Below are 25,285 nucleotides of genomic sequence, written 5' to 3' on the forward strand. Positions count from 1 at the left end.
GTGCCTGGCACATAATTGACACTCAGTAACTATTTATTAACTGAATAAATGAATTCATCCAATTTTACAAATCAGGATTTGTTGTTGAATGAACTCATGCTGCCAGGTAATGGAAGTATAATTTGAACTCTTATGGGGAGAGACTTCACAGAGGTTCACTTTAGTGAAGGCAGAAATACATAAGCAAAAATCAATAGAAAATTACAGATTTTGATATGGGCTATTAAGTAAATGACTAGAGTACCAACAGTTGTTTTGCTGCTGTTTGGTAATATATAACCTGTCTTCAGTGCCTTCAAGTGCCTGGGAAGCTACCTTAATAGGCACTCTTAATATTTTAGTAAATTATTTAATTGTTAAAAGTTATAGAATTTACATTATCCAGAGTTATATAGTTTTAAATATAATGATCACATGATACAAATTTATTATTTTCATTGTTTGAGGAAAGCTATTTAAAAAGTCTAAGTATGATTCTTAAAAGTTAAATATATTTCAGAAAATGATAATAGCTTTTGAGGAACTTCGTGTGCAAGCTGAGAATTCCAGACTGGAAATCCATTTTAAGTGTAGGAATCCTTATTTTTTATATTATTCTTTTGCTGTTTATTAGATTCTGCTAATGTTTTCATACCTTCAGCTTGATGCCTAAAGTATTGAAAATTTCTGTATTGTATATGGTTTTATAAGCCCCTCAAAATCTTGTGGAATGTTGCAGGGAATTGGTATATATTAAAAATACCGGGCTTCCCTGGTGGCGCAGTGGTTGAGAATCCGCCTGCCGATGCAGGAGACATGGGTTCGTGCCCTGGTCCGGGAAGATCCCACGTGCCGCGGAGCGGCTGGGCCCGTGAGCCGTGGCCGCTGGGCCTGCGCGTCCGGAGCCTGTGCTCCGCAACGGGAGAGGCCACAACAGTGAGAGGCCCGCAAAAAAAAAAAAAAAAAAAAAAAAATACCCTTTTGGCTTCAAAAGCTACATTTTCCCTGAAATCAAATTATGGTTTGTATAATGGTGTGATTTGGTGATTTGAAGTGTGATTTGGTCTTATTTTTACATTTCTTGGTCAAGTTGCATGTTAAAATAATAATATATGTACACATTTAAAATCTGTTATTTCAGACTACTGTGTTATAAAGAAAAAACTTTTATATATCTGCTATTATAAGAATGATACAATTTTTAAAAGTTATTGTAACTTTGATATTATTTAAATTCTTTATTTTACTAAACAGAAAGTTAGCAGCAAGAAAATAGCAGTTTTAACTTGTTAGAAACCTTTGGGGTTTAATATCTAGATAAATAAGGAAGTGAAATAAAATATCAGAAACTTAAAATTTTGTTTGTTATACAATTATGTTAAGATATTAAAGTATATTTGTTTTATTTTTAAAGTAAAGGAAGATTATGCAAAAATCCAACATCTTGACGAACAATACAAGAAGGAAGTAAATAACAAGGAAAAGCAGGTGTTTTTTAAAAATCAACTTTCTGTATTCTTTATATTCGCTAATTTATGAGATACTTAAAATTTCAAGGGACATTTGTACTTGCTGCCTGCTTGATAAATTTCTGAGAGAATTTTAATATTATACATATTTGAATGTATTTTCCATTTGCCTTAATTTCCATTGACTCAAATTTATACATACTAAATGCTAGCCCTTTTTTAAAAATCAGTGAATCTTCTACAATATTTATATTAGTGGGTTTTAGGACATTGCTGTAAAAATATATTATTTTGTGAGAAGTTTTGTTCAGACAAAAACCTCATAAAATACAAAGATGATGATGATTGACCACTCAACCCACATTTTGCAGTTTATTTTGAAATACACTGTTTATGACACCAATGAAGGGGAACTAAAACATTCTTTTGCTTCTTTCTATTAATGACACATAGTGCAAGACTTGAAAATGGTGAGTCTGTGTTCTTTTGCAGTCACAAAAATGTTGATTTCAGATGATTATTATGCCAACTTTAACAGTTTCAAGCCTTCTAATCCAGAATGGAAAATGAAACATAGAAAGGAATCCTTGTCTCTCTACTTCCCCCTATTTTTCCTGAGTTTTTATCTGACTTGCCACAGATACCTTGTAATTATAGATAATAAGGATATCTACTTGAACAATAATGGCAAATGTTAATTGAAAGTACAGAGAAAATTCTTAGAGTTTTCTTTTAGTTCTGGTTAAATGACAGAATTCTGATTTATGTGTTATACTTCGATCTTCTGAAAGAGTTAACAATTTTTTTCTGTATTTTAACTGTATTTTTTAAACCAGATTTCTGAAAAAAGCCTGGAGGTCTTAAAATTTAAAATTGTGCTTATTATTACAGAACACAAAAATAGAATAAAATGCTAAGAAGCTTGTTGGAATCCTGGGTACATGAGCAGAGCTTACAGATTTGGGGGGTTCCCTGTAAAATTATGCTGTGGCCAGCTAGTGTTTTTGTTGGGGACTCCTACAAGTCATTATTTGTAAGGCTTTTTTTTTTCTGGAGTTCTCCAAATTCCTGCCTGGGAAAGTAAACTTTGCTGATGGCATTTTGGGGCTGGGTTGGCAGGGTAGGAAGGACAATCATTCCATATGCTGACTTCTCAATTATATCCTTTGTCTCCACCCCTTTCTGTGCCTGGAATACCCAGGTTTAGAGATTCTTTTTTTCAGTTTGATCATACCAGTGTCTCTTATAAAGATGGAGTAGGTTAGTTCTCTGACTACATTGGCTTTCAGGGAGTAGAATCCAGGGAAGGAGGGTTAATAGGGCCTAGGGAGGTCTTACTACTCTTTGCAGACTTCCAGTCTCCTTATACTTAATCTCCTGTTTCATACCTACCTTCCACAGTGTCTGTTGCTTCTAATTCTTGAAACATTCTGTTTCTTTGGGATTGAATTATCTTGCTTCTCATTTGTAATCTTCCCTGTGTAGACTCTTAGTTGTTTTTTTTAATTAAAAAAAAATTTATTTATTTATATTTATTTATTTGGCTACATTGGGTCTTCATTGCTGTGTGTGGGCTTTCTCTAGTTGTGGTGAGTGGGGGCAACTCTGTTGCAGTGCACAGGCTTCTCATTGTGGTGGCTTCTCTTGTTTTGGAGCACGGGCTCTAGGTACACGGGCTTCAGTAGTTGTGGCACATGGGCTCAGTAGTTGTGGCTCATAGGTTTTAGAGCGCAGGCTCTGTAGCTGTGGAGCATAGCCTTAGTTGCTCCACGGCATGTGGGATCTTCCCGGACCAGGGCTCGAATTCTTTTTTTTTTTTTTTTTTGCATTACGCGGGCCTCTCACTGTTGTGGCCTCTCCCGTTGCGGAGCACAGGCTCCGGACGCGCAGGCTCAGCGGCCACGGGCCCAGCCGCTCCACGGCATGTGGGATCTTCCCGGACCGGGGCACGAACCCGTGTGCCCTGCATCGGCAGGCGGACCCTCAACCACTGCGCCACCAGGGAAGCCCAGCAGGCAGATTCTTAACCACTGTGCCACCAGAGAAGCCCCTAGACTCTTAGTTTTGACCTTGCTTTTCTATGCTAAATCATTTTCTGTTCCTTCTAACTGCTTTCCTTTTTTTTTTTTTTTGGGGGGGGGTACACGGGCATCACACTGTTGTGGCCTCTCCCGCTGCGGAGCGCAGGCTCAGCAGGCATGGCTCATGGCCCCAGCCGCTCCGCGGCATGTGGAATCTTCCCGGACTCGGGCACGAACCTGCGTCCCCTGCATCGTCAGGCAGACTCAACCACTGCACCACCAGGGAAGCCCTGCTTTCCTTTTTCACATGTTGTGGTTTGGATTATAGAAGTCTCGTGGTTTCATGGAAGATGAAGTCCATCTTTGTTGTTTTCCTGGTTATTTTTTGGGTGTTTTGAAGATGAAAATAGAGCAGAGAGGTCTTTCTGCCATGTTGAATCTACAAGTCTTCAGTCTATCTTTATGAGTTTATCTTTCACCTTTTCTTTACATGCACTCTGTATTCTAGCCATCTGAATATTTTCAGTTCTCTGAATAGAAGCATGATCTCTTGATCCTTTGTGTTCTCATACAAGTCTAGAATGTTCATTTCCCCCGCAGCCTGATTAATTTGTACTTGTCTATCAAGACTCAGTTCAGTTCTCTGAGAAGGATTAATTTTTGATTACCTCCCCCAGGACTGATTTAGGTGTTCCTTTCTTGACTCCTATAACATTTTTGTCCTATTACTAATAATATTCAAGTATAGTTGTTTGTTTCCTGGTCTAGGCTGTGAGTTTCTTGAAGGTGAGTTCCATCATCTCCGTATATTTAGTGCATATTGTGGTTTCTGGAACAGATTAGGTGCTCAATTATATTTATGGAATAAATGAACGAGTAGATTTCAATATATAATCTTCTAAGTGATAACTTAAAATGCATACTGTAATATTGGGTATATTGCATTAGTTTGTTAATTTCTTCATTCAATAAATGTTTATTGTGCAGGCACATACTAAATGCCAGGCACAGACAGCTGAAAAGCATATAAGCAAGTACGTAAAATAATCACAGATAATGATAAATGCTAAGGTGTCATATTTAATTTTTCATATTTATAATGTATTATTTAAATATTTCATTTTAGGTATCACTGCTATTGATCCAAAGTACTGAGAAAGAAAATAAAATGAAAGAGTTAACAGTTCTGCTAGAGGAGTCCAGAGATAAAGTTAATCAATTAGAGGAAAAGACAAGTAAGAATTTATATAAGAAAATATAACAATGTCTTATGTATTCCTCTTGTTATGTTTTAAATTTAGCTTTCATTACAATTTTTTTGTAATGCTTTTTAATGCTGTAATTCTCCACCTAGTTTGGAACAGTTGGAGGAGGGAATAATAGTCACTTAAGATTTTTCAAAGTATATGTGCTCCTCTTTTCCCTTTTCATACTGTCACCTTCTTCAGAGTTTCAATAAGGTGCTCCATGAAAACAGGGATCTTTGTCTTTTTTTGTTCACTGATGCATTCCAAGTGCCTGGCATATATTAGGCACTCAAACATCTTATAAATAAATGAATACTCTGGGAGCACTATGGAGGGAATTATTAATTATTCTTGGAGCAACGCATTTGGAAAAGCATTAAGGAAAAATTGTTAGTTAAACTAAACCTTAGATGATTAAAAGTTCACTAGACAATGAATTGGAGGAGGGAGTGTAGGCAGAAGAAATGGCTTGTGTAAGTCATGGAAGTGTGAAAATTAGGGTATATTTGAAACACTGATTGGTGTGTCTGTATATTTGAAACACTGATTTGGTGTGTCTGTATCTTAAAGAACTCAGGTAAATGAGACTGGAAATAAAAATGTTTGGATCAGATTATGAAGGATCTTTTGTGTCATGTAATGTTTAGACTATCTTATTATTGACTATTTTTCAAACTTGTTCAACTAGTAAGGCACTTGAAAGGGATACACTTTGTGAAATACTATGGTCCCTTTCAGAACATCATAGATATCTTGTGACATTTTTCACCTTTCTCTTAAAAATGTGGTAAATAATTATCTAGTTCCTGCTAACCTATGCCTGCTCATTTCACCTTACTTTCACTACTATATCCTATACTCCAGATATACTGAAATTGTTTAACTTCTTTACCTTTTATGTTCTTCCTATCTCACCATCATGCTTTTGGCTACTTACTCTGTCCAAAATGAACCTCCTACCTCCTCTCCAAATCTACTGGCTAAATTCTAGTGAACTCCTTATTGTTAAGAGTGGCTTAAGCATTACTTGTTTGTCTCCTGTGACCATGAGTGTCTTGAGGGCAGGCACTGTGTCTCACTAAATATCTTTGTAACTCTAGTGCCCAGCATATTGCTATGTATATATAATGGGAGTTTAATAGGTGTTAGGATGAATGAATGAATATTTAATCTTATATAAACTGGAAACAACTTATTGGTAATAAATAACTAATACAATGTGATTCTGCAGACTCATAACCACTGAAATATATTAATTTAAGTTACTTTTCATTGTTTCTCATATGTATGTATTTCCATTTGTTTTTCTCTTTGTTTCAACTTAGAGATCTTCTATTGACCTGTTACCTAACCCTGCCTTCTGCTGTGTCTAATTTAGTTTTAAACTCATTTACTGAATTCTTAACTTTAATCATATTTTTTCCTTCTAAATTTCCATTCAATTATTTTTCTTAAGATTCTAATTCTCTGGTTAATTCTCCTCTTTTACAAATGACATTTCATCCTTTTTGAATATATTAATCATTGATATTTTATAAGTATTCTCTTTTTATTTCAATATCTGGCTCACCTGTTGATCTGTTTCTTTTTTAAAAATGTGATAAAATACATATAACATAAAATTTACCTTCTTAATCATTTTTAAATGTATAGCTCAGTGGTGTAGATACATTCACATTGTTATGCAGTCATCACTAATATTTATCTCCAGAACTCTTGCAACTCTTTTCATGTTGCAAAACTGAAACTCTGTACCCATTAAGCAGTAACTCCCCTTCCCTCCTCCCCTCAGCCCATTCTACTTTCTGTTCCTTTACAGTCTTACTTTTTAGTGATTTGTCCTTATCTTTTGGTGTGCCCAGTAATTTTTTGATTGAATTCCATACAGTGTTATAAGAAAAGTTAGAGGAACGGGATGATATTGTCTTCTGTTTTCTAGGGAGAAATTGGGAGTGTGGTGGGCTGATTACTATAATGCAATTAGAGGCTGAGCTGAATGAAGGGAAATAGTCAAGTTTTTGAGGTTTTTTGAGTCTTCAGTTTTGTTTTTTCAGCTCTTTGAGACCCCAAAAACTATGCTCTTTTTTAAAATCCCCTGGCAGTGGCCCTCTGCTGGGACCAAGCCAGCATTTAGACCTCTTGCTCATACCCAGAATCAGCAGATGTCAGCTGCACTTTGTCAGTTCAGTTATCAGTTCTTTCTTAGGAATATTAGCCTCTTTTGTCCTTTCTGTTTTGGTTTGTTTCGTGTTTTCTAGTTATTTTCAGCATGAGAGTTGTTCTGTTACAGACTCTACTTCATTCTGCCTGGAACTATCCATTTAAATAAATTATGATCAGCCAATTTTTATTTTTAATATTTTTTTGCTGTTACCTAATTTTTGTTGCTTGCCAATACTTGTTGTCTACCAAAGAGTATCAGTGATCAGAGATTTAAGAAATAAATTTAAGGGGAGAAAATTTTGATTATTTTCTTTCTGTGTATTAAGAGAACTATACTTTTAAATAGGATTCTGTTTGGAGGGGGTTTGGGTTTTTTCATGAGGCCACATATCAGTCATCCTTGATTAAAACCCATTACTTTTTTTCATTCTCTTATTAACATTGGCTTTTCTCCCTGTCTTAACCTCCTATTGTTCCTCTACTTTCCAAACTTTGTCTTTGAAACCCTTGCTTTTCTTATGTAGCATATAACATTTTTTTCCCTCAAAACCTATTAATGCAAGTTTTCTTTACCTTCTGGCTTTAATAAATTTGAGGTCTCTGCTTCCTGTGCTATCCTTTTGAATGGAAGCTGCACATTGTCCTACATTCCATGTATAATGCTGTTGGAAGGCAGTTGGAAACTCTTTTGGATGTATATTACCACTTTCAAACCATTACTCATTCTTTCATCCGTTCAACTTTTATTAACCTCCTTTCTATTCTGTGTCAGACACAAAGCTAATTATGGGGAATGCAATTATTTATTATTGCATCCCTGCTTTCTGGAAGAGAATTACTGTCTATTTCTAATATGTCAAAGAGTTTTATAATGGATATTGACTTATCAAATGCACTTTTTTTGGGGCATATATTGAGATTGTCATATGGTTTTCTTCCTTTAATTTATTAGTGATTATTTTCTAATGTTAAACCTAATTTTCTAATATAAACTTTTTATCCCTGGTTATGAATCTACTTTTATTATTATTTTTATATGTTGTTTTATTCAATTTTACATATTGTTTGATTAAGGTTATTTTGGGGACTTTTTTGGCATACACATTCATAAATTAGATTGGTTTGTAATTTTTTTCTCATACTTTCTTTACCAGATGTTAATGTTGAGTATATCCTAGCCTCAAAATGAGTATAGAAGTGTTTTCTTATTTTGTATATTCTGAAAGAGGTTAAGTATGGTTTGGGTTATTTCTTCCCTGAATGTTTGGTAGAATTCACTGGTCAAGTAATCTGTCCTAGATTTATTAATTTTAGGGGGAGTGATTTTTAAATTTCTGGTTTCATTCCTCTAATGGTTTGGAAATATACGGATTTTCTATATCTTCTGGAATCAGTTTTGTTCCATTAGTTTTTTCCTAGGGGTTTTTACTTTTCTTATAAATTTTCTAAATTTTTTTGCATAAATTTGTTTTTAGTTTCCCTTTAGTCTTTTTAATATTTTGGCTTTGTAATCTTCTTTAGTGTATGTTTGATTTCTATTTCATTATATTTGTAATCTTATCATCATTATTTCCTTCCTTCTACCTACTTTGTGTTTATTTTTCTAACTTCTTCAGATAAATTTTTAGCTTATTTATGCTTATTTTAATATATGCATTTAAGTCTGCAGTATTTTCTCTAAATACTGCATTAGCTGTATCTCGCACTTTTAATATATGTTCTTTTAATTATTGTTGTGTTAAAAGTATTTTATTATTTCCTTTGGGATTTCTTCTTTGATCATTAGGTTATTTGGAAATGTGCTTATTTTTCAACAAGATGGTGATTTTCTAATTGTTATAAAAAATAGATTTATAGCCTAATTGCATTGCATTTTCTATAGTTATTGGCTGGAATACCCAAAAATGTGTACTAGATGAAGTTGGTTAATCACTTGTTCAAATACTTTGAATTTTTGTTGATTTTTTGTCTGATTCTCTATGAATTATTAAAAGTAACATGTTAAAATCTTTTATTGTTTGCTGATTTTTAAATTTATTCTTTTATTTCAGTTGGTTAGTGTTTTCTCTATTTAGAGACTATGTTTTAGGTGCATACAGATTTTAAAATGTTATATGTCCTTGGTGAATTGTATTTTTTTTATCATTATGAAGTGAATCTATTTATCTTTGTAATGCTATTTGTCGTAAAAATTTTTTCCTTATATTAAAATAACTCAACATGTTTTATTTCTGACTTCGTAGCTCTGGGATGAATACCCAGGAGTACAATTCCTCAATTGTATGGTAATTGCATACTTAGTTTCAAAAGATACTGACAAACTTTTCCAGAGTGGCTATAACATTTTATAGTTTTACCAGCTATGTGTGTGCTATCCTGTGAGAATTTGGTGTTGTCATTTTTATTTTAACTATTCTAATAACTGTGTAGAGATATCATGTGGCTTTAATTTGCATTTCCCTGATGGCTGATGATCTTGAACATCTCTTTGGTGCTTATTTGCCAGTTAATATCTTCTTCAGTAAAATCTCTTTGTGTCTTTTACCCATATTCTAATTGGATTATTTGCTTTTTTATTGTTGAGTTTTCTTTATATATTCTAGATAATAGTCCTTTGTTAGAATTGTGGTTTGCAAATATTGTCTCCCAGTCTGTAGGTTGTCTTTTCATCCTCTTTTAAAACTATGCATATTTTTAATATCTTTCCAGTATAAAATCAAGGTCTATATCATTTGGTAAGTGTTACATCTTATGCTATAATTTCCTAATTGGCTTACACATGTACTTTTAAAAAATTTATTTATTTATTTATTTATTTATGTCTGCATTGGGTCTTTGCTGATGTGCGGGGGCTTTTCTCTAGTTGTGGCGAGTGGAGGCTACTCTTCATTGCAGTGTGTGGGCTTTTCATTGCAGTGGCTTCTTTTGTTGTGGAGCACGGGCTCTAGGTGCACGGGCTTCAGTAGTTGTGCCACATGGGCTCAGTAGTTGTGGCTCGTGGGCTCTAGATTGCAGGCTCAGTAGTTGTGGCGCATGGGCTTAGTTGCTCTGCGGCATGTGGGATCTTCCCAGAGCAGGCTCAAACCTGTGTCCCCTGCATTGGCAGGCGGATTCTTAACCACTGCACCGCAGAGAAGTCCCTACACATGTACTTTTAATAAATAATCAATTCCAATGTTTTCAAACAAATTGTACATTAAAGTGCCTGTTTTACTGCACACTTGCTGAAAGTGAATGTAGTAATTAGTTTGTACAAATGTGATGGGTGAAATATATATTATAGTAGGTTTTAATTTGCAAATATATGATTTGTAATGAAACTGTGCATCCTTACCTGTTATTACAGATATTTCATTTCTTTTTTGGGAATTATATTTCTCCTGGTATTTATAATAAATTGTCTTTTTATTGAGTTGTAGAGGCTTTCTATATATGTATGGTATTAATCTTTTCATTTTTTTAACTGCCTTTATTTTTAACTTTCAAACTGCCTATATTATTAAATGTGAAGTGAGTTTCTTATAGCCAGCTTGTAGTTAAAGAAAAAATTCTGTCAATCTCTTAACTGATGTATTTAGACCATTTAAATTTAATGTAATGTGGGGTTATATGTATACATATAGCTGATTCACTTTGTTGTACAGCAGAAACTAACACAACATTGTAAAGCAGTTATACTCCAATCAAGATATTTAAAAAATTAAAAAAGAAATTAAATTTAATGTAATTATTGATATGTTAAGGCTTAAGTCTGCCTTTTTCTTTTCTTTGATTTTTGTTTCTGTTTTCTATTTTCTGCCTTCTTGTGTGTTACTTGAAAATTTTTTAGAATCCCATTTTGACTTATGTATATGTTTTTATGTGTATTTCTCTATAGATTTTTTTAGTGACTGCTCTAGGTATTTTACATATTTTATATACATATATATTAATGCAGTGTACTGGTGTTGTCATTTTACCAGTTCCAGTGAAGTAGGGAGCTTTCCTCCCTTTTATGCTTTTACTCTCCCCATTTATGATATAATTGCCTTATATATTTCCTTTACATACATACAGAACCACATGAGGCAGTGTTATATATATATTTTAACATCTGTATTGGAGTATAATTACTTTACAATGGTGTGTTAGTTTCTGCTTTATAACAAAGTAAATCAGTTATACATATACATATGTCCCCATATCTCTTCCCTCTTGCATCACCCTCCCTCCTACCCTCCCTATCCCATCCCTCTAGGTGGTCACAAAGTACCGAGCTGATCTCCCTGTGCTATGCAGCTGCTTCCCACTAGCTATCTATTTTACATTTAGTAGTGTATATATGTCCATGCCACTCTCTCAGTTTGTCCCAGCTTACCCTTCCCCCTCCCTGTATCCTCAAGTCCATTCTGTAGTAGGCCTGCATCTTTATTCCCATCTTGCCCCTAGCTTCTTCATGACCATTTTTTTTTAGATTCCATATATGTGTGTTAGCATACGGTATTTGTTTTTCTCTTTCTGACTTACTTCACTCTGTATGACAGTCTCTAGGTCCATCCACCTCACTACAAATAACTCAGTTTCGTTCCTTTTTATGGCTGAGTAATATTCCATTGTATATATGTGCCACATCTTCTTTATCCATTCATCTGTTGATGGACATTTAGATTGCTTCCATGTCCTGGCTATTGTAAATAGAGCTGCAATGAACATTTTGGTACATGACTCTTTTTGAATTATGGTTTTCTCAGGGTATATGCCCAGTAGTGGGATTGCTGGGTCATATGGTGGTTCTATTTTTAGTATTTTAAGGAACATCCATAGTGGCTATATCAATTTACATTCCCACCAACAGTGCAAGAGGTTTCCCTTTTCTCCGCACCCTCTCCAGCCTTTATGTTTGTAGATTTTTTAATGATGGCCATTCTGACCGGTGTGAGATGATATCTCATTATAGTTTTGATTTGCATTTCTCTGATGATTAATGATGTTGATATAATATTTTGCTTCAACCATCAAATGCAATTTAGAAAACTCAAGAGAAGGAAAGCTCATTGTATTTACCCATATTTTTGTTTACCATGTTCTTCCTTCTTTTTTTGTGGGGGGGGCGGTACGTGAGCCTCTCACTGTTGTGGCCTCTCCCGTTGCAGAGCACAGGCTCCAGACGTGCAGGTCCAACGGCCATGGCTCATGGGCCCAGCCGCTCCACGGCATGTGGGATCTTCCCGGACCAGGGCACAAACCCGTGTCCCCTGCATCGGCAGGCGGGCTCTCAATCACTGTGCCACCAGGGAAGTCCCTTCCTTCCTTCTTGATGTTCCAAGTCTCCTCTTTTCATTGTTTCTTTTCTGTTTAGAGGACTTCTTTAGACATTCTTTTATGGTAAGTTGGCTTGCAACAAACTCTCTTAGTTTTCCTTCATCTGAGAATGTCTTGATTTCCTGAATGTCTTTTTTTATGAAAGATATTTTTGCTGGTTAGAATTCTGGTTGACAGTTCCTTTCTTTTATAACTTGAAAAATATTGTGCCACATCCCTCTGGCTTCCATGATTTCTGATAAGAATTCCATTGTTATTCTGATTGTTTTACCCTGTATGTAAGACCACCTTTAAGACATCTTTTTTCTCTGGCTTCTTTCAAGATTTTTTCTTTGTCTTTAGTTTTTAGAAGTGTAAATATAATGTGTCTTGGAATGTATTCTTTTGGTTTATTCTTTATGAGGTTTGCTGAGCTTCTTGCAACTGTAGATTTATGTGTTTTGCCAAACTGGGAAAATTTTAGCCATTATTTCTTTGAGTACTTTTTCAGCCTCATCCTTTTTCTCATCTTCAGGTACTTCGATTACATGAATCTTAGATCTTTCGTTATACTCACACAGGTCCCTGAGGCTCTGTTAATTTTAAAAAAACTTTTAAAAGAGCATTTTTAGGTTCACAACAAAATTGAGAGGAGGGTACAGAAAATTCCCATATATCCCCCAATTCCAACATATGCATAATCTTCCCCATTATCAACATCCCCCACCAGAATGGTACATTTGTTGTAACTGATGAATCTATTGATACACTGAGATGTCATTAGCACTCAAAGTCCACAGTTTACATTAGGGTTCACTACTGGCGTTGTACATTTTATAGGTTTGGTTAAATGTATAATGACATATATCCACCATTACAGTATAATACAGAGTATTTTCACTTCCCTAAAAGTCCTCTGTGTTTGGCCTGTTCATCCCTCCCTCCCTGCTAACCCCTGGCAGGCACTGATCTTATTGTCTTCATAGTTTTGTCCTTTTTGTAATGTTATATAGTTGGAATTGTACAATATGTAGCCTTTTAATATTGGCTTCTTTTACTTAGGAATATGCATTTAACTTTCCTCCATGTCTTTCACACCTTACTAGCTCATTTCCTTTTAGCACTGGTTAATATACCATTATCTGGATGTATACCATAGTTTATTTCTCCTTTTACCTACTGAAAGACATCTTGGTTGCTTCCAAGTTTTGGCAACTATGAATAAAGCTGCTATAAACATCTGTGTGTAGGTTTTTGTGTGGACATAGTTGTGAAGGTGTAGGTTTTTGTGTGGACATAGTTGTGAACTCCTTTGGCTAAATACCAATGAGCACATTTTCTGGATTGTATGGTAAGAATATGTTTAATTTTGTGAGAAACTGCCAAACTGTCTTCCAAAGTGGCTGTGTCATTTTCTATTCCCACCAGCAATGAATGAGAGCTCCTGTGCTCCACATCTTCACCAGCATTTGATTTTTGTCAGTGTTCTGAATTTTGGCCATTCTAAGAGGTGTATAATGGTACCTATTGTTGTCTTAATTATATTCCCTGATGACATATGATGTGGAGCATCATTTCATATGCTTACTTGCCATCTGTGTCTTCTTTGGTGAGATGTCCCTTAAGGTCTTTGTCCCATTTTTATATTGCATTGTTCGTTTTCTTACTGTGAGTTTTAAGAGTTCTTTGTATATTTTTAATAATAGTCCTTTATCAGATATGTCTTTGCAAGTATTTTCTCCCATTCTGTGAATTTTATTTTTATTCTCTTGACAGCATCTTTTTCAGAGCAGAAATTTTTAATTTTAATAAAGTCTGGGTTACAGTTCTTTCTCTCATGGATTGTGCCTTCAGAGTTGTATCTAAAAGGTCATCACCAAACCTAAGGTTGTCTAGATTAGCTGCTATGCTATTTTCTAGGAGTATTATAGTTTTACATTTACATCTGTGATCCATTTTGAGGTAATTTTTTGTGATGAATGTAAGGTCTGTGTCTAGATTAATTTTTTGTATGTGCATATTGTTCCAGCACCATTTGTTGAAAAGGCTATCTTTTTTTTTTGTTGATTGCCTTTTCTCCTTTGTCAGAGATCACTTGACTGTATTTATGTGGGTCCACTTCTGGGTTCTCTATTCTGTTCTATTGATCTGTTTGTTCTTTTTCCAATACCACATAGTCTTGATTACTGTAGCTTTATAATAAGTCTTGAGGTCAGGTAGTGTCAATATTCCAGCTTTGTTCTTCTCCTTCAATATTGCATTGGCTATTCAGTTTTTTTTTTGCCTCTCCATATAAACTTTAAAATCAGTTCTTTTTAATTGAAATATAGTTAATTTACAATGCTGTGTTAGTTTCAACTGTACAGCAAAGTGATTCAGTTATACATACATATATGTATTCTTTTCCAGATGCTTTTCTATCATAGGTTATTACAAGATATTGCATATAGTTCCCTGTACTATACAATAGGTCTTGTTGTTTACCTATTTTATATATAGTAGTGTGTATATGTTAATCCCCAATGCCTAATTTCTCTTGCCCCCCATAAAATCAGTTTTTTAATATTCACAAAATAAATTGCTGGGATTTTGATTGGGATTGTATTGAATTTGTAGATCAAGTTGGGAAGAACTGAGATCTTGACAATATTGAGTCTTCCTATTCATTAATGTGGAATAATTTCATTTATTTAGTTGTATGATTTCTTTAATCAGAGTTTTGTAGTTTTCCTCATATAGATATGGTACATATTTTGTCAGATTTATACCTAAGTATTTCAGTTTTTAGGTGTTGATATGAATGATACTGTATTTTAAATTTCCACTTGTTCATTGCTGGTATATAAGAAAGCAGTTGACTTTTGTATATTAACCTTGTATCCTGCAATCTTGCTGTAATTTCTTATTAGTTCCAGTTTTTTGGGTTGACTCTTTTGGAATTTCTACATGGACATTTATGTCATCTGTGAACAAAGGTAGCTTTATTTCTTCTCTCACAATCCGTATACCTTTTATTTCTTTTTCTTATCTTATTGCATTACCTAGGACATTTAGTACAGCATTGAAAAGAAGTGGTGAGAAAGGCTTCCTTACCTTGTTCCTGATCTTAGTGGGAAAGCTTCTGGTTTCTCCCCATTAAATATGATGTTAGCTGTAATTTTTTGGTAGATATTCTTTGTCAAGTTTAGGAAGTTCCCCTCTATTCCTAGTTTACTGAGAGTTTTTAACATGAATGGGTGTTAAGATTTTGTCAAATTTTTTTTATGCATCTGTTAATATGACCATGTGAGTTTTCTTCTTTATCCTGTTGATGTGATATATTACATTAATTGATTTACAAGTGTTGAACTATCCTTGCATACTTGGGATAAATACCTATTGGTTGTGTATAATTCTTTTTATACATTATTGGATTAAATTTGCTACTTTTTGTTGAGGATTGTTGCATCTATGTTTGTGATAGATATTGGTCTGTAATTTTCTTTTCTTGTAATGTCTTTATGTTGTTTGCATATTAGGGTAGGGCTGGCCTCATGAGTTAGAAAGTATTCTTTCTGTTTTTTGGGGTTTTTTTCTTCTGAAAGGTACAGGTTTCCTTTGATTAGTGTTAGCATGGTATATATTTTTCCATTCATTTTCTTTTAATCTACTGTGTCTTTATATTTAAAGTGGATTTCTTGTACATAACATAGAGTTGGTTCTTGTTTTTTCCATCCATTCTGACACTCTTTTGATTGATTTATTAGACCATTGATGGTTAAAGTGATGTTGATACAGTTGGATTAATATCTACCATATTTGTTACTGTTTCTATTTGTTTCCCTTGTTCTTTGTTTTCTGCCTTTTGTAGTTTTATTTGAGCATTTTATGTGATTCTGTTTTTCTCCTTACTTAGCATATCAGCTACACTGCTTTTTTTTTCACCTCTTTTTAGTGGTTGCTCTAGACTTTGTGATATACATTTGCAGCTAATCTAAGTCCACTTTCAGTTATCACTGTACCAAAATGATCCTAATTTCTACCTCCTGTACCTTGTATCATTTTTGTCATTCATTTTTCCTATATATAAGCATACACACGACATATATAGAACTGAATACATTGCTGCTCTTCTTATTTCAAACAAAGCTATCTGTTGAATCAGTTAAGAAAAATAAAAGTTTTATTTTGCCTTCACTATTCCTTTTTCTATGCTCTTCCTTTTTTAATGTAGAACCAAGTTTCCAACCTATATTATTTTCCTTCTGTATAAGAACTTCCTTTAAAATTTCTTGAAAGAGAGATCTGTGGCAACAAATTCCCTCAATTATTGTTTATTTGAGAAAGGCTTTATTTCGCCTTCACTTTTGAAGGATAATTTTGCAGGTACAGAATTCTAGGTTGTGGCTTTTTTCTGTCAACACTTTAAATATTTCACTCCACTCTTTTCTTGCTCACGTGGTTGCTGTGGAAAAGTTAGATGTAGTTCTTATCTTTGTTTCTCCACAGGGAAACTTTTTTACCTCTAGTTTCCTTCAGGATTTTTTCCTTTATCTTTGATTTTCTGTAGCTTGAGTATGATTGCCTAGGTATAGTTGTTTTTTACATTTATCCTGCTTGCTGTTCTCTGAGTTTCCTGGATCTGTGGTTGCTGTATGACATTGATTTGGGGGAAATTATTGTTTCAGCTATTTCTTTTGATACTTTCTTCTCTTTCTGGTATTTCCGTTATGTGTATGTTACACCTTTTGTAGTTGTCTGCAGTTCTTGGATAGTCTATTCTGTTTTTGTTTTTTTTTTAATCCTGTTGCTCTTGGCTTTTTAGTTTTTCAGGTTTCTATTCATATATCCTCAAGCTCAGAGATTCTTTCTTCAGCCAAGTCCAATCTACTAATAAATCCATCAAAGACATTCTTCATTTCATTTAAAAAATTTTTAAAATTAAAAAAATTTTATTTTATATTGGAGTGTAGTTGATTAAAAATGTTGTGTTAGTTTCAAGTGTATAGCAAAGTGATTTAGTTATACATATACATGTATGTATGCCTTTTCAAATTCTTTTCCCATTTAGGTTATTATGGAGTATTGAGTAGAGTTCCCTGAGCTATTTGTGTCTTCTTCAATTTCTTTCATTAATTACTTTTTTTACCTTGATTAAAAAAATTTTTTTATTGGAGTATAGTTGATTTACAATTTTGTGTTACTTTCTGATGTACAGTAAAGTGAACCAGTTATAAATATATATATATCTCTACTCTTTTTAAGATTCTTTTCCCATATGGGCCATTACAGAATATTGAGTAGAGTTCCCTGTGCTATACAGTAGGCCCTTATTAGTTGTCTATTTTATATATCATAGTGTGTATATGTCAGTCCTACTCTCCTAATTTTACCATCCCCTCCTTCTCCCCCCCTCCCTGGTAACTATAAGATTGTTTTCTACATCTGTGATTCTATTTCTGTTTTGTAAATAAGTTTATTTGTACCCTTTTTTTAGATTCCACATATAAGTGATATCATACGATATTTGTCCTTCTCTGTCTGACTTACTTCACTCAGTATGACAATCTGTAGGTCCATCCATGTTGCTGCAAATGGCATTATTCATTCTTTTTTCTGGCTGAGTAATATTCTGTTGTATATATGTACCAGATCTTCTTTATACATTCCTCTGTCAATGGACATTTAGGTTGTTTCCATGTCCTGGCTATTGTAAATAGTGCACAATGAACACTGGGGTGCATGTATCTTTTCGAATTATGGTTTTCTCTGGATATATGCCCAGGAGAGGGATCGCTAGATCATATGGTAGCTCTATTTTTAGTTTAGTAAGGAACCTCTATACTGTTCTTCACAGTGGCTTGTACCAATTTACATTCCCACCAACAGTGTAAGAGGGTTCCCTTTTCTTCACACCCTCCCCAGCATTTATTGTTTGTAGATTTTTTGATGATGGCCATTCTGACTGGTGTGAGATGATACCTCATTATAGTTTTAATTTGCATTTCTGTAATAATTAGCAATGTTGAGCATCTTTTCATGTGCTTTTTGGCCATCTTTATGTCTTCTTTGGAGAAATGTCTATTTAGACCTTCCACCCATATTTTGATTGGGTTGTTTGTTTTTTTGTTATTGAGCTGCATGAGCTGTTTGTATATTTTTGGAGATTAATCCCTTGTCAGTTGCTTCATTTGCAAATATTTTCTCCCAATCTGTGCATTGTCTTTTTGTTTTGCTTATGGTTTCCTTTGCTGTGCAAACACTGTTAAGTTTATTTAGGTCCCACTTGTTTAGTTTTGTTTTTATTTTCATTTCTCTAGGAGGTGGATCCAAAAAGATATTGCTGCGATTTATGTCAGACAGTGTTCTACCTATATTTTCCTCTAAGAGTTTTGTAGTATGTGGCCTTACATTTAGCTCTTTAATCCATTTTGAGTTTATTTTTGTGTATTGTGTTAAAGAATGTTGTAATTTCATTTTTTTACATGTAGCTGTTCAGTTTTCTCAGCACCGTTTATTGAAGAGACTGTTTCTTCTCCATTGTATAGTCTTGCCTACTTTGTCATAGATTAATTGATCATAGGTGCGTGGGTTTATTTCTGGGCTTTCTATCCTGTTCCATTGATCTATGTTTCTGTTTTCGTGCCAGTATTATACTGTTTTGATTATTATAGCTTTGTAGTATAGTCTGAAGTCAGGTAGCCTGATTCCTCCAGCTCCATTTTTCTTTCTCAAGATTGCTCTGACTACTAGGGGTCTTTTGTGTTCTCAAACAAATTTTAAGATTTTTTTTGTTCTAGTTCTGTAAAAAATGCCATTGGTAATTTGATAAGGATTACATTGAATCTGTAGATTGCCTTGGGTTGTATAGTTATTTTGACAATATTGATTCTTCCAATCCAAGAACATGGTATATCTCTCTGTCTGTTTGTGTCATCTTTGATTTGTTTCACCAGCATCTTATAGTTTTCAGAGTATAGTAAGTCCCCTACATATGAATGAGTTTCTTTCCAAGAACGTATTCATAAGTCCAATTTATTCATAAGTCCAACAAAGTTAGCCTCGGTACCCAACTAACACAATAATATTGTGCTGTACTGTAATAGGTTTATAATACTTTTCACACAAATAATACATAAAAAACAAACACCAAAACCAAAATATTTTTAATCTTACAGTACAGTACCTTGAAAAGTACAGTTGTACTGTAGAACAGCTGGCATACAGGGGCTGGCATTGAGTGAACAGGCAAGACGAGTTACTGACTGGAGGAGGAAGAGGAGGTGGGAGATGGTAGAGCTGAATGATCACCAGCAACAGGAGATGGAGGGAAAGCTGCAAGTTTACTCATGCCTGATGTTGTTGGAATGCACATTAACATCTTTGAAAGTGCACAACTTGAAGGTTCATATGTAGGGGACTTACTGTACAGATCTTTTGCCTCCTTAGGTAGGTTTATTCCTAGATATTTTATTCTTTTTGATATGATGGTAAATGAGATTGTTTCCTTAATTTCTCTTTCTGATCTTTCGTTGTTAATGTATAGGAATGAAACAAATTTCTGCATATTAATTTTGTATCCTGCAACTTTACCAAATTCATCGATGATCTCTAGTCATTTTCTGATAGCATCTTTAGGATTTTCCATGTATAGTATCATGTCATCTGCAAACAGTGACAGCTTTACTTCTTCTTTTCCAGTTTGGATTCCTCTTTTTTCTTTTTCTTCTCTGATTGCTGTGGCTAGGACTTCCAAAACTATGTTGAATAAAAGTGGCAAGAGTGGACATCCTTGTCTTGTTCCTGATCTTGGAGGAAATGCTTTCAGTTTTTCACCATTGAGAATAATGTTTGCTCTGGGTTTTTCATATATGGTCTTTATTATGTTGAGGTATGTTTTCTCTGTGCCCACTTCCTGGAGAGTTTTTATCATAAATGGGTGTTGAATTTTGTCAAAAGCTTTTTCTGCATCTATTGATATGATCATGTGGTTTTTATTCTTCAATTTGTTAATATGGTGTATCATGTTGATTGATTTGCATATATTGAAGAATCCTTGCATCCCTGGGATAAGTCCCACTTGATCATAGTTTATGATCCTTTTAATGTTGGATTCAGTTTGCTAGTATTTTGTTGAGGATTTTTGCATCTATGTTCATCAGTGATATTGACCTGTAATTTTCTTTTTTTTTTGAGGTATCTTTGGTTTTGGTATCAGGGTGATGGTGGCCTCATAGAATGAGTTTGGGAGTGTTCCTTCCTCTGTGATTTTTTGGAAGAGTTTCAGAAGGATAAGCATTAACTCTTCTCTAAATGTTTGGTAGAATTTGCCGGTGAAGCCATCTGGTCCTGGATTTTTGTTTGTTGGGGTTTTTTAAAAAGCAGTTTTAGTTTCAGTACTTGTGACTGGTCTGTTCACATTTTCTACTTTTTTCTTGTTCAGTTTTGGGAGATTGTACTTTCTAAGAATTTGTCCATTCCTTCTAGGTTGTCCATTTTATTGGTGTATAGTTGCTTGTTGTAGTGTCTTATGATCCTTTGTATTTCTGTTGTGTCAGTTGTAACTTCTTTTTCGTTTCTAATTTTATTGATTTTTGAGCCCTTTCCCTTTTTTTCTTGATGAGTCTGGCTAAAGGTTTATCAATGTTGCTTATCTTTTCAAAGAACCAGATTTTAGTTTCAGTGATCTTCTCTGTTGTTTCTTTTGTCTCTATTTCATTTAGTTTTGCTCTGATCTTTATGATTTCTTTCCTTGTACTAATTTTGGGTTTTGTTTCTTCTTCTTTCTCTAGTTGCTTTAGGTGTAAGGTTAGGTTGTTTGAGATTTTTCTTGTTTCCTGAGGTAAGATTGTACTGCTATAAACTTCCCTCTTAGAACTGCTTTTGCTGCACCCCATAGATTTTGTATTATTGTATTACTTCTTCTATTTTAGCTGGCTTCCTTTTACATTCATCTGGCAGGGAAGAGGGGGATGTTGACTTGTTACTGCTTGGTAAAGGTTGAAGTTCAGGTTTCCCACTTGACCTTGGTTGACACCTGAATGCACTGGGTGGGGTGGGCAGTCCTCATTAGTGCTTGTTGGGTTGGGAGTTCTGGCTACCTATGTAGCCTTCAGTGACATCATGCGTGGATGGCCTTATTACTGTGGGTTTAGTGAAAGTTGTTGCTCTTTACTAGGCCTCCTGTGACACTACCCCAGTGTGGAGTGAGATGAGTGCCTTATTATTACTGGGATGGAGGTGGATATCCAGGCTCCCTATGTCATCTCTGCTGCCACTGCTGGAGTTGGTGGACTCACTACTCGTTGATGGGGATGAAAGACATGGCTCCCTATTTGACCTTCTCTGACACCACTGTGATAGGGGTGTTAAAGTGCCTCATCACAGCCTCATTAGGTTGGAAACCTAGGATAACCACTTGGCCTTTGTTGGCATGGGTAGAGTGGAGGCCACAGGCTTTTCTGTGGTGTTTGACTTGGGTAGAGTCTTGTTAGGCTGTCCCTTTCCTTTTCCTTTTGCTGGAGAGAGCAGATGTTTTGGGGAGCTTTTATTGTCTGTGCCCATTGGTGTTTCCAGTTGCTGGCTTTGTCAGCTCTGAGTACTGGGATATGTGAGGCAAACAAACAATCACAAGACAAAACAAAATTCCATCCCCACCCCCACCCCCCGACCAAATCCAAACAACTCCCTACCCCCAGGTCTTACCCCACTATGTTGTTTGTCAGATCCAAAGGTCTCTAGTTGTTCTGGCTTCTTATCTCCATCTTTCAAAGCCTTCCTGTATTTTTTTTTTAAGACAGGACTGGTGAATTTGTATTTTTATTTGAAATATAATTTTTGCTATTAGAAAGAAAAATTCAGATGGATTAAAAATTAAATGTACAAAATGAAGCCCCTTTAGTAAATATGTGCATAATTTCAGGGTACACACTGTTGTTCTAAGTGTGACACCAGAGCCAGAAGACAGAAGGGAAATGCCTAGCTCTTCCTGTGGCAAAAACAAACAAACCAACAAACCAAGAAAGACAGCTAGAAAGATAAACCACAAACTGGAAAAGCATTCCTCATAATCCAAGGCCAGAGAAAGATTTAACATTCCTGTGGTCCAAAAACCTCTTGAAAATCAATGTTCTAACAAGAAACAGAGCAAACACATGCAATTCCAACAAGAGGCCATGCCTATGGCCAGTCTATGTCAGAGATGCTTGACCTCTCAGGTGAGGAAACGAGCAAATGTAAACACTGTGGAGACAGCATTGGTCACCATCACACTGGCAGATTTCTAGTCTGGTGAACACCAGCCCAGGTGACAACATGAGCAAGCAGAGGTCCCAGCAGATTCCCTAGAGGGAAGAGTGAATGGACTCTCCTGTCTCGGATAACAGTGTGCAGGACCCATCAAAGTTGCACAGATGCATCCCTTTCCTAGCAGTGCTGATCCTTAGACTTGATCCCAGTAAAATTCCTGCACAATTTTTCAAAGATATCTTTTCAAGGGTATTCACAACAGCACTGGCTGAAATAGAAGGAGATTGGAAACATCACTAATGTTCATGGAGAAGGGATGGGATCCATCAGTTCTGGTCCACATATATGAATGAATGCTGTGCAGCTGGAAAAGTGACTGCAGGGTCTCTAGCTGATGACAGGGGAGACCTCAGGGTTCTATCATGTGGGATTCACATGGACCAACCATCTGCATCCAGGATCCCATATCCTTCCTTAAGGCCCTTCTGCCAGCAAGAGCTGTATCCTCTAAGTCCTGAGAACCAAGTCTTTAAATGCAACCATCCAAGGAAATAACTCTAACTTGAGGGTGCCTTGCTTTTAATTGTGCTTCTTGCCTTGATTTTAGATGTTATCCCTTCCAATGTAGTCTCCCAACCAGGTGATAGTGCCCCCAAAGTTGATGCAAACGAATGGTAGAGAAGTGTCCCCGTAGGTGTTGACGATGAGCAGGAGTTTTTCTAGCTGGTCTCAGGACTTAATGAAGCTCAGTTTCTTGATGTCTTGCCACAGAAGGAATTCAGTGAGAGACAAAGTGATTGACATATAAGAAGTTGATTTATTTAGAGGGATACACATTCCATAGACAGAATGCTGTCCGTTTCAAAGGCAAGAGTGACCCCAGGACATGGGGTCATTTCAGAAAATAAAAGCTACAAAGGGAGAAACACACTCCACAGACAGAATGTGGGCCATATCAGAAGGTGAGAGGCCTGTATTTGTTTTATATATAACTTTGAGGGTTTTTGGTTATACTTGGGAGGAATAGGGAAAAGAATATCTCCTTTATCTTCCTGGAAGGGGAACTGCTAGTTTCATTACTTTTTGTTATTTCTAATTTTTTCCCTTTACAACTTTGAAAGTTACATGTCAGTTTATGTTTTTTTAGTGATTACTGGAGAGATTACAACATGGATCAATTAGTTTTCATAAGTGTGAAATTAATCAACACATTCACCTTTTTCCTGGGGTATTTAAGGACTTTGAACATTAATTCCATTTAGTTCCATCCCCTTCTGCTTTTGTTGTGTATTTTAATGCTATAAACGAGACATTATTATTACTGGCTTATGTAAACAATGTTTATTTGGTTTTACCGATATATTAACCTCTTGCTTTGGTTTTAATTCTTTTTTTAAATTGAGGTTTAGTTGATATACAATATTATATTTGTCTCAGGTATACAACATCTTGATTCAGTATTGTAGATCACACTCCATTTAAAGTTATTATAAAATAATGACTATATTTCCCTGTGCTGTACAATATATGATTGTTCCTTATTTATTTTATACGTAGCAGTTTGCGTCTCTTAATCTCCTACCTATATCCTTGCCCCTCCCCGCTTCCCTCTCCACACTGTTAACCACTAGCTTGTTCTCTATATCTGTGAGTCTGTGAGTCTGTTTCTGTTTTATTATGTTCCTTTGTATGTTTAATTTTTTTAATATTCCACATATATGTGATAACATAAAGTATTTGTTTTTCTCTGTCTGACTTACTTCATTAAGCATAATACATTCTAGGGCCCTCCACATTATTGCAAATGGCAGAATTTCATTCTTTTTTATGGCTGAGTAATATTCCATTGTATATAAATGTATCACTTTTTTTATTCATTCATCTGTTGATGGACTATTTTTTTATAGTGTCTTTGGTTTTGATATCAGGGTAGTGGTGGCTTCATAGTATGAATTTGAGAGTGCTCCCACCCCTTCATTTTTTGGGAATAGTTTGAGAAAGATAGGTATTAGCCCTTCTTTATATGTTTAGTAGAATCCCCCTGTGAAGCTATCCAGTCCTGGACTTTTGTTTGCTGGGATTTTAAAATTATAAATATTATTTCACTAGTAGTGATCAGTCTGTTTAGGTTGTCTGTTTCTTCCTGACTCAGCCGTGGCAGGCTGTATATTTTTATTTTTAGTATAGCATTCTCTTATGATTTTTTTTGTATCTGTGTGATATCAGTTGTTATTTCTCCTCTTTCATTTCCTTTTTTGTTGTTTTGGGTCCTCTCTTTTTTTGTTTATTAGCCTGGCTAAAGGTTTATCAATTTTTAAAATCTTTTCAAAAAATTCAGCCTTTGGTTTCATTGAGCTTTTTCATTGTTTTTTTGATTTATTTATTTCCTCTCTGATCTTTATTATTTCCTTCCTTCTGCTTAATTGGGCTTTGTTAGTTCTTTTTTTTTTTCTAATTGCTTTAAATGGAGGTTAGGTTGTTTATTTGAGATTTTTCTTATTTCTTGAGGTAGACCTATATAACTGTAAACTTCTCTCTTAGAACTTCTTTTGCCATATCCTGTAGATTTTGGAAAGTTTTGTTTCCATTTTCATTTGTCTCAAGGTATTTTCTGATTTCCTCTTTGATGTCTTCATTGACCCATTGGTTTTTTAGTAGCATGTCTTTTGGTTTCATGTGTTTGTGTTTTCCTCATTTTTCTTCCTTTAATTGATTTCCAGTATCAGTTGTGGTTAGAAAAAAATACTTGATAAAATTTCTATCTTCTTAAATTTGTTGAGACTTGTTTGTGACTTAGCATGTGGTCTATCATGGAATGTTCCATGTGTCCTTGAAAAGAAGGTATATTCTGCTGTTCTTGGATGGAATGTTCTGTATATATCTATTAAGTCCACTGTGT

The 25,285-nt window shown here is 34.9% G+C and overlaps 1 protein-coding gene across 2 annotated transcripts in view; it reads left to right on the plus strand.

Moving 5' to 3' along the window:
- The window catches only part of SYCP1 (synaptonemal complex protein 1), a 161,623-nt gene that overhangs the window by 21,438 nt on the left and 114,900 nt on the right, over positions 1-25,285 (plus strand). For both annotated transcript variants that reach the window (XM_059037095.1, XM_059037102.1), the window contains exons 9-11: positions 500-569; positions 1,394-1,467; positions 4,596-4,704. In XM_059037095.1, coding sequence (XP_058893078.1) covers positions 500-569; positions 1,394-1,467; positions 4,596-4,704 — 253 coding nt within the window. The remainder of the gene's footprint in view (positions 1-499; positions 570-1,393; positions 1,468-4,595; positions 4,705-25,285) is intronic.

This window comes from Kogia breviceps, chromosome 1, assembly GCF_026419965.1.
Source record: "Kogia breviceps isolate mKogBre1 chromosome 1, mKogBre1 haplotype 1, whole genome shotgun sequence".
NCBI lineage: Eukaryota > Metazoa > Chordata > Mammalia > Artiodactyla > Physeteridae > Kogia > Kogia breviceps.